Source organism: Arachis ipaensis, chromosome B07 (assembly GCF_000816755.2).
Source record: "Arachis ipaensis cultivar K30076 chromosome B07, Araip1.1, whole genome shotgun sequence".
NCBI lineage: Eukaryota > Viridiplantae > Streptophyta > Magnoliopsida > Fabales > Fabaceae > Arachis > Arachis ipaensis.
In genome coordinates, this window is record NC_029791.2 from 118,727,925 (window position 1) to 118,738,216 (window position 10,292).

The 10,292-nt window shown below is 43.0% G+C and overlaps 1 protein-coding gene across 1 annotated transcript; it reads left to right on the forward strand.

Moving 5' to 3' along the window:
* Nucleotides 1,040-2,785, forward strand: LOC107607818. The gene has a single exon (XM_016309720.1). The coding sequence runs from the start codon at nt 1,040-1,042 to the stop codon at nt 2,783-2,785; it is 1,746 nt and encodes a 581-aa protein (XP_016165206.1).

Here is a 10,292-nt window from a genome sequence, read left to right on the forward strand (position 1 = left end):
ATTCAATTAAAAGAAATAAATTAAAAAATAATTGATACAATTAATTTATTATAATTAATTGAATTTAATAAATTTATATAAATAAATATTTTATAAAATATGCCACGTCAATTTTATACTTAAATATGAAAATTCGATTTTAATATAATATAATAGATAATAAATTACAGAATAAATTATATTTTTTTTCTTAATATTTAAAATACACTTCAATTTTATTTTTTATATTATTTTTTCGTCAATACAAAACATTTTTTGACCCTTGTTACGTATTCATTATCACATCATATCATCTTCTCTTATCTCTCCTCATTTCATCAACGTCTCTCCACTTCCATAATCACCATCAATATCCTCTCTCTATATCTTTCTCACTCCACTGTGGCTCACTCTACCTCCAACACTCCACTTCTATAATTAATATTATCTTTGCATTTCTCCAATTTTCATCACTATACCTTTTTTCACTCTATCGATGTTGCCAGTAAATGGCACCTGACGTGTATCCCGCTAAGCTCGGGATTAGCATCAGCAACAACAATCCGACCATGAATCTCGGAAACAAACAAACCAAAGCTGAAATAAACACGCACGTGAGTTATACACTACCCCATAGACGTTATTTGCGAAAACAGAACTCATCATCCAAGCCACCAATATCGGAACAAGTCAAGCTCCACTTGACGCCCCAATCATCTATAAAATGAGGGTAAAAACAACCTAAGAAGGACAGGTGATAGAATTCACTCTAACTCATACTCTTTACTCCTCTTAACTCATACACTTACTTGAGCGTCGTAGTGCTTTTTGCAGGTGCTCCCGCTGCCGTGTTTCACCACACCGAGGTTACCTTTGGAGACCACCTCCCTGACGACGTACAGCTCCTAGAACTAAGTAAATCTCGTTGGGGACCTATACCTCGGCCGGTTCGGACGGAACATTTGGCGCCCACCGTGGGGCCCGGTTGCACTGACCCCATTTTTTCTTTTGTATAGCACCTCGTGTTTTCTTTTTACGCAGGAATTCTCAACCTTCGCGCATGGCTGATAATGGAGTCCATCAAAACACTCAAGCCGAGCTTATGGCTCAAATGGCCGAACTGCAAGCGGAAGTCAAAAGGCTGGCCGAATTAACCAGCCAAAATGACACCAGTAAACGTGAAGACAACGGCCATAAAGGAAAAACAGACCTACTGAGTATTGACCCACCAAGGGAGAAGCTGACCTTGGACAACCCATTCTCTGAGGAGATCACCAACTACCAGATGCCAAAACATTTCACATTACCGTCTTCCCTCGAGCCATACAAGGGGATTGGTGACCCCCGGGCTCACATCAAGAAATTTCAATCTATGATGTTCTTTAATGGTCCTAATAACGAACCCGTCCTTTGCAGGGCCTTTCCTACTTACCTCGACGGCGCAGCCCTGCTTTGGTTCTCAAAACTACCTGCAGGATCAATCTCTTCTTTCGAGGAATTAGCAAAATCCTTCATAGACTACTTCGCTGCAGCAAGAATATATGTACATGGATCAGACTACCTCGGTACCATTCGCCAAGGACCCCAGGAGAACTTGAAAGACTACCTAACCAGGTTTGCAGAAGCGACAATGGAAATACCCGACCTAGACCCCGCCGTCCATCTGCACGCCATAAAGGCAGGACTCCGACCCGGAAAATTCAGGGAAACAATCGCAGTAACAAAGCCGAAGACATTGGAAGAGTTCCGAGAAAGGGCGGCAGGGCAGATGGAGATCGAAGAGCTCCGCGAAACTGAAAAAACAGAAAAGAGACAACCCAGAAGAGAGGATGAAAAATCCACAAGGTCAGCAAACATCAAGGACCTCAAGAGACCCTTCAAGCTAACCCCAAAATTTGACAATTACACTAGGTTCAACACAAGAAGGGAAAGGATAATCAAAGAAATACTCAACGCCAAAATCATAAAACCACCAGCAAGGGCCGGGAGCTATCAAGACCAGAGATTCGTCGACAAATGTAAGCACTGTGCTTTCCACCAAAAGTACGGCCACACAACCGACGAATGCATAATAGCCAAGGACCTATTAGAAAGATTAGCCCGGCAGGGCCTCCTAGATAAATACATCGAGGGAAGGAAGCATAAAGAGAACGACAGAGAGGAACGCCAACAGACCTCAGGAGCAAAAGACACCAACAAATGGCCAAACAACACACCACCTAAGGGGATCATAAACACCATATCAGGAGGATTCGCCGGAGGAGGAGAAACAACTTCGGTGAGAAAACGTAACTATCGCGCGATGCTTGCAATAGAAGGGACAACACCACATAACGACAAGGACACATCAAACCTAGAAATCATTTTCAATCAGAGGGACATATGCTCAGCCGCACCACATTCAGACGACCCAGTGGTAATTTCTATCCAAACAGGCGAGTTACTGGTAAGAAAAGTCCTCTTGGACCCAGGTAGTAGTGCCGATGTTCTGTTTTACGCTACTTTTATAAAAATGCAATTATCTGAAAAACTTATACAACCCTCATCCAGAGAATTAGTCGGATTCTCCGGAGAAAGAGTACCGATCAAGGGCTACATATGGTTGAAGACAATGATGGGAAACCACCCATTGTCACGAACCATCGACATACAATACCTTATAGTTGACTGCCCTAGTCCTTATAACATTATTCTCGGAAGACCTACTCTGAACATGTTCAGGGCAGTAGTTTCAACCTTTCACCTATGTGTAAAATTTCAGGCACAGGACGGAAAAATAGCGACACTTCACTCAGACCGACAATAAGCTCGGGAATGTTACAACGCAAGCCTGAAAAGGTCGGCTCCAAGACTAGGGTTCCAGCAAGAAGTCAAAGCCATCCATAACGCAACAGAGGTACTGTCCTTGGCAGAACTTGATCCGCGCGAAGACACCCAAGAAAGGCCTCAACCAGCAGACGAGCTCCAGAAAATCCCACTGACAGAGAAACCAGAACAGTTCACATACGTCGGCCAGGCATTACAAGGAAAGGAAAGATCAGAACTGGTGAAAGTATTGCAAGACAACGCCGACCTATTTGCATGGACCCCGGCAGATATGCCAGGAATAGATCCGAGCATTATCTGCCATAAACTCGCCACAAACAAAGCAAACCGACCTATAGCTCAGAAAAAAAGGAATCTCGGAGCAGACAAATCAAAGGCCGCACTGGAAGAAACCGAAAAGCTACTTAAAGCCAACTTCATCAAAGAAATCAGATTCACCACATGGCTCTCGAACGTAGTAATGGTAAGAAAAAATTCAGGTAAATGGCGCATGTGCGTCGACTTCACAGATTTAAATAAAGCATGCCCCAAGGATGCTTATCCTCTACCATGCATCGATAAACTCGTAGACAGTGCCTCAGGTTACAAAAGCTTGAGCTTCATGGATGCATACTCTGGTTATAACCAGATACTCATGCACCCAGAAGACCAAAGCAAAACCGCGTTTATAACCGAGCATGGAAATTTTTGTTATAGAGTAATGCCATTTGGACTAAAGAATGCAGGTGCAACATACCAGCGACTGATGGACAAGGTGTTCCATCATCAAATAGGTCGGAACATGGAGATCTATGTGGATGACATGGTCGCCAAGACCACCCATGGGAAATCACACTGCGACGATCTTAAAGAAATATTTGAACAAGTCCGAACATACAGAATGAGGCTCAACCCAGAAAAATGTGCTTTTGGAGTACGAGGGGGCAAATTCCTCGGATTCATGCTAACATCACGAGGTATAGAGGCGAACCCAGAAAAATGTAAGGCAATACTCAGCATGGCAAGCCCCAAAACAGTCAAAGAAGTACAACAACTAGCAGGGAGAATAGCAGCATTATCCCGGTTCCTACCATCAGTATTGAGCCGATCATATCATTTCTTCCAAACAATAGCAAAGAACAAAAAGTTTCTATGGACGGAAGAATGTGAGAAAGCTTTCGCTGAACTCAAAGTCGTCTTATCATCACCTCCAGTACTACAAAAACCTGAAATTGGCAAGCCTTTATACTTATACTTATCCGCTTCCGAGCACTCTATATGCTCGACCTTAATGATCGAATCAGGGAAAGCACAACAACCAGTATACTTCGTCAGCAGAGTCATGCAGCCAACAGAACAAAGGTACCCAAGAATTGAACAGCTAGCTTTGGCGCTCGTAACAACGGCGAGGAGACTTAGACATTACTTTCAAAGCCACACAATAATAGTACGGACAAACCAACCATTACGACAAATACTAACAAAGCCGGAATTAGCTGGACGACTGACCAAATGGTCCATAGAACTCTCAGAATTCGATATCCAGTTTCAACCAAGATCGGCACTAAGGGCACAAATCCTAGCCGACTTCGTATCAGAATTAACCTCGGCCGAACATAACAAGCACTGGGAGCTGCACGTAGACGGAGCTTCCAGCCGAGAAGGAAGCGGAGCCGGAGTAATTCTGAAAGAAGGAGAAAATGTAGTGGCCGAGCAATCGCTACAATTCCACTTCCCAGCAAGTAACAACCAGGCCAAATATGAAGCCCTCATAGCAGGACTCAAGCTCGCCCTCAACCTCCAAATACAAAGCCTGACAGCACATTGTGATTCCCTCTTGGTAGTCCAACAAATCCGAGGAGAATACCAGGTAAAAGATCCCTTGCTAGAGCGTTACTGGCTGATAGCAAAGGATCTTATTTCAAAATTTAACTCATTCATCATCCTACATGTACATAGAGAAAAGAACACTAGAGCCGACATATTATCTAAACTTGCATCCACTAGGGCAGACACACAAACGTCAGCACTAACACAGTTGACACTTAAAAAACCCATCATTGAATTTATATCCATAACAAACATTAACCACCTCCATGACTGGAGAGCACCCTTTCTTGAGTACATCAATACGGGTACCGTGCCTAAAAATGAGCTTAATCCGCAACACTTCAGACGAAAGGCAAGCCTATATACAAGCGTAGCAGGAGAACTGTATAAGCGCGGCATCTCACAACCGTTACTGAAATGTCTGAACAACGAAGAAGCAAGAGAAGTAATGAACGAAGTACATGAAGACGTATGTGGAAATCACATCGGAGGAAGAGCCCTAGCCGCAAAAATCGTCCGAACAGGATATTTCTGGCCGACCATAAAAAGAGATTGCATAGCGAAAGTCAAGAAATGCGATAAATGCCAAAAGCATGAAGCCATTTCTACAAAGCCAGCCGAGCTATTGCACAGTATGGAGGTAAGCTGGCCTTTTCAAAGATGGGGACTCGATATCCTCGGCCCATTTCCAGTAGCACCAGGTCAGGTAAAATTTCTTTTAGTATCAATCGACTACTTCTCAAAGTGGATAGAAGCACAACCCTTAGCAAAGATAACAGCCGAAAAGGTAAGATCTTTTATATGGAAAAACATAATATGCCGATTTGGAATACCAAGAGAAATAATATCAGATAACGGTAGACAATTTACCGATAATAACCTCGGCATATTTTTAAGCAACTTTAATATACAGCACTATTTCAGCTCGGTCGAACACCCACAAACCAATGGGCAAGCCGAAGCTGCTAACCGAGTTATATTGCAGGCAATAAAGAGAAAGCTTGACAATGCGAGGGGTGAATGGGCCGAGCTAATCCCAGAAATACTATGGAGCTACAACACTACAATACAAACAACCACTGGCGAGACACCTTTCAGGTTGGTATACGGGGCAGAGGCACTAATCCCAGTAGAAGTCGGAACACCCACAGTTAGGACCGAGCTATACGACGAACAAAACAACACTCTCATAAGAGGGGCCGAGCTTGACCTCATCGAAGAAGACAGGGATATCGCAGCAATCAAACAAAGAGCCATGAAACAATTGGCTGCAAGAAGGCACAATAGCAAAGTCGTCCCGAGGGCTTTCTCAGAAGACGACCTTGTCCTCAGACGAACTGAAGACGCAAGACGACCTCCTTCACACGGCAAGCTCGCAGCGAACTGGGAAGGACCCTTTCGAATAGCAAAAGTGCTCGGAATGGGGGCTTATCAATTACAGACATTACAGGGCAGCCCAGTGTCAGGAAACTGGAATGTTTCCTCATTAAAAGTGTATAGATCATAAATTGTACAATCAGCGGATGAAGGCACTCTTTTTCCCCCTTAGAGCTTTTTTCCCAAAACAAGGGTTTTGCCTAAGCAAGGGTTTTAACGAGGCCGGACGCCCAAATATATTCAACTCATTGAATGTTTCTCTCAAATATAAGCCTAACAAACAACATATAAGGGAGAACAATGTATACAAAATCAACAAAATAACATCATTAACTTGGCCTAAACCTCGGCCAAAACAAAATAGTTCAAAAGTATCAGCAAAACAAGGCCAAACCTCGGCCAAACGAAAGAAAATAGTCAATAACAGACAATCATACACAAACTAAGAGGGAGGAGCGTTCTCATCGTGCTCCTCCGCAGTTCCATCTACAACAAATTTTCCACCAACAACTATCTTAGTCATATCAAGATGATCACTGTCAAAATCCGGGGCCAGCACAACGATCTGACTCACAGCTCGTTCAAATCCATAGGAGAACATCTCCATACCATGCTCCTCCAACTCATGAACGCGAGAAGTGAGCCGACCTTTGGCCACATCATGTTCCATAACTTCAGCTTGCAGCAAACGGATCTGGTCCCTTAAGCGAGTCACCTCCTCTTCAGAATCCTTCGCCCTATCCAAAGCACTAATAACAGCATCATCTTTCTCCTTAGCAGATTTTTCCAACTCAGTTACCCTCATATTATGCGACTTCTCCAGATCGGCAACCCGATTCACAATCCCCTGCTGCTCGGCACCGATAAGCTCGGTAGTTCGACCAACACACACCAGGCGAGAAGCAACAATCTACACAAACATAAAAAACCACAAAAAGTCAAAAGGCAAGGAAGAAGTATACCAAAATGCTCAAAATATAGCAGGCATTACCTGAACAAATTTACCAAGAGACTCCATGCCAACACGGCGAGTCATCAGCATATCCCCAGGGTATTGAGACACCTTATCAGAAAGATCGGCGAAGTCAAATTGATCACTCCACAAGGAGTGCGATCCAGAGCCAGCAATAAAGCCATGAAGCTTTCTCTGACGATCAAAGGCAACCCCACCACCTCCAACAACCTCCCTTACTTCCTCCGAGATCACCTCCACAGATTTCTCAACATTATCCCTTTTTCTCTTAAAGGAAGACGCAGCCTGAGCAACAGATTGAGCAATATCACCTCCCCCCTCATTCACTGCCAGAGAGGCATCGGTGAGTCTTTCCTTTTTCTTTTTTAGAAAAGTCTGAAGACGCCCTGGATCAAGAAGAGGCACCCGTCCACCTACACAGAAGACAAAAGGTCAGAATAAATAAAGCAAATGAGAAACAAACACAAAACAGTCAAGAAATACCTAAATATGCTTTCAAACCATCCATATCACCAGAGTCATAATAGCGAAGAAGGTCAGGAATAGACAAACACTCCCCCCCAACAAAACTCTCAACCAAAAAGTCTAGTAACCGCTCCTCCTCCTCACTCCGTTCAACAGCTTCAAGAATCTGACAAGGTTCCGAACACCAGTATAAGGGAAATCTCTCTACTAACTCGTCATCTAGGTAGAAAGGGTATTCAGATTCCACCGACCTCACCTTTACAAACAAAGATTTAAAGTTTTTAAAGGAATACTTATAAAGAAGGAAGAGAGACCGACCAGGGTAACTGCTCAGACATACCCATAACCCCTTTCGAACCCCTTTCGCCTGAAACAACGAAAAGAAGACAGCAAGAGAACAAGGGACAGAAAGAAAGCTCATTAAGCACTGGAAAGCACGCAAAAACGCCCAAGAGTTAGGATGTAATTGTGAAGGCGCACAGTTCAACTGGGTTAACACATCACATTCAAATGCAGAAAACGGGAACCTAACGTGAAGCTCGATAAGACAAGGAGTATAAAAATAGAAATACTGCCAATCCCCCCTCCTCTCGCAAACCCTATCTTCACTAGAACAGGGAAGAAACTCAACCGCAATACCAGACCCCTCCCTCACGACATGCAAGCTACGAAGCTCACCAATGGAGTCGACACTAACAAAAGAAGAGGAGCGGGTCCTCACATCATCATGAACCCAGTAATAGGGGTTGGATTCATCCTCCTCCACAACTTTATCTTTTTCTTTATCCCTCGCCATCCCAAGAAGAAAGAACAGAGAAAAGAAAACGAACTACAGAGGAAAAAACGAACCTTTAGAAGTCATGGCAAAGATCAGAAAGAATTTGAAACAGCAATTCCCAAAGGAAAATTATTGCAAGCCCACTAACTTAGTGGGTAAATACTTCACAACCGTTAACAAGCGTGGATAACCCAAACGGCAAATAAAGGCATTAAAAGCGGGCACGTTTTGCAAGAAAAGCAATAGCAACGCCTTCCAAGACCATTTAACACCATTGAAGACCAATTTTGGAGCGGCCCAAGACCAGAAGACACAACGAAAACAATAAGCTCGTCTATCATTTACGTACAATGCCAGCCGAGCTTGGGGGCTATGACGTGTATCCCGCTAAGCTCGGGATTAGCATCAGCAACAACAATCCGACCATGAATCTCGGAAACAAACAAACCAAAGCTGAAATAAACACGCACGTGAGTTATACACTACCCCATAGACGTTATTTGCGAAAACAGAACTCATTATCCAAGCCACCAATATCAGAACAAGTCAGGCTCCACTTGACGCCCCAATCATCTATAAAATGAGGGTAAAAACAACCTAAGAATGACAGGTGATAGAATTCACTCTAACTCATACTCTTTACTCCTCTTAACTCATACACTTACTTGAGCATCGGAGTGCTTTTTGCAGGTGCTCCCGCTGCCGTGTTTCACCACACCGAGGTTACCTTTGGAGACCACCTCCGTGACGACGTACAGCTCCTAGAACTAAGTAAATCTCGTTGGGGACCTATACCTCGGCCGGTTCGGACGGAACATTTGGCGCCCACCGTGGGGCCCGGAGCTCGGATTAGCATCAGCAACAACAATCCGACCATGAATCTCGGAAACAAACAAACCAAAGCTGAAATAAACACGCACGTGAGTTATACACTACCCCATAGACGTTATTTGCGAAAACAGAACTCATTATCCAAGCCACCAATATCAGAACAAGTCAGGCTCCACTTGACGCCCCAATCATCTATAAAATGAGGGTAAAAACAACCTAAGAATGACAGGTGATAGAATTCACTCTAACTCATACTCTTTACTCTTCTTAACTCATACACTTACTTGAGCGTCGGAGTGTTTTTTGCAGGTGCTCCCGCTGCCGTGTTTCACCACACCGAGGTTACCTTTGGAGACCACCTCCGTGACGACGTACAGCTCCTAGAACTAAGTAAATCTCGTTGGGGACCTATACCTCGGCTGGTTCGGACGGAACAGCACCGTATTGTAGGTTCTGTGGCTGAACAACTAGTAGGGTGAGAAATTTACTGGGACAATTGATGTGGTTGACACTATGGTTTTACTGGAAAATTTGTGGCTTCACGAAAACAAGTTCAGTGGGTTGATTCTATAAAATATTTGAGACTTGGATTCGTTGAAGGAACTTAATCTCATTAGAAACCAATTAGTTGGACTTGTACCTAATATATTAGGTAACATGAAATTGGACATTTTTGAACTGGTCTTGTTTATACCCTTACTCAAAAATATAAAGTCAGACTCAATGAGAATAAAAGCTTACCCAAAAAAGGTGGTCTCATTTACTTACCTGATTTATTAGAAGTATGGCATGATAAGAGTGATTCAACCCTACTTATATGAATAAGTAACCACCTCTTGGAATATCTTCTTTTATCTCTCTACTTTATCTAAAAAGGAGATCTCAACAAATTATTAAGATAAAAGAAATGGTCATCAACCATCAAAAGTAAAATTATTTTAAAGGTGGTTTGTTATTCCACATACTATAGGTATACTAAACACCTTCAGGTATATTCAGAATCCAATCTATTAAAAACCTGCTTAAAGTCCTTGTTAACTTACGCATCGAAGTCTCTTGTAGGTATCATCCCCCTAATTTCTCATGAGAAACTCGGACGGCATCACCTCGGCACCAACACAAGTCGTACGCTACATCAAAAAGAGTTAGACCTCACATTCATATCTAAATCACCGTTTTAGATAATCCTCGGAATATAATGTTTAAGAACAAATCTTTTTAATTAATTACTTCAAATAAAACTTCCAATTTTAT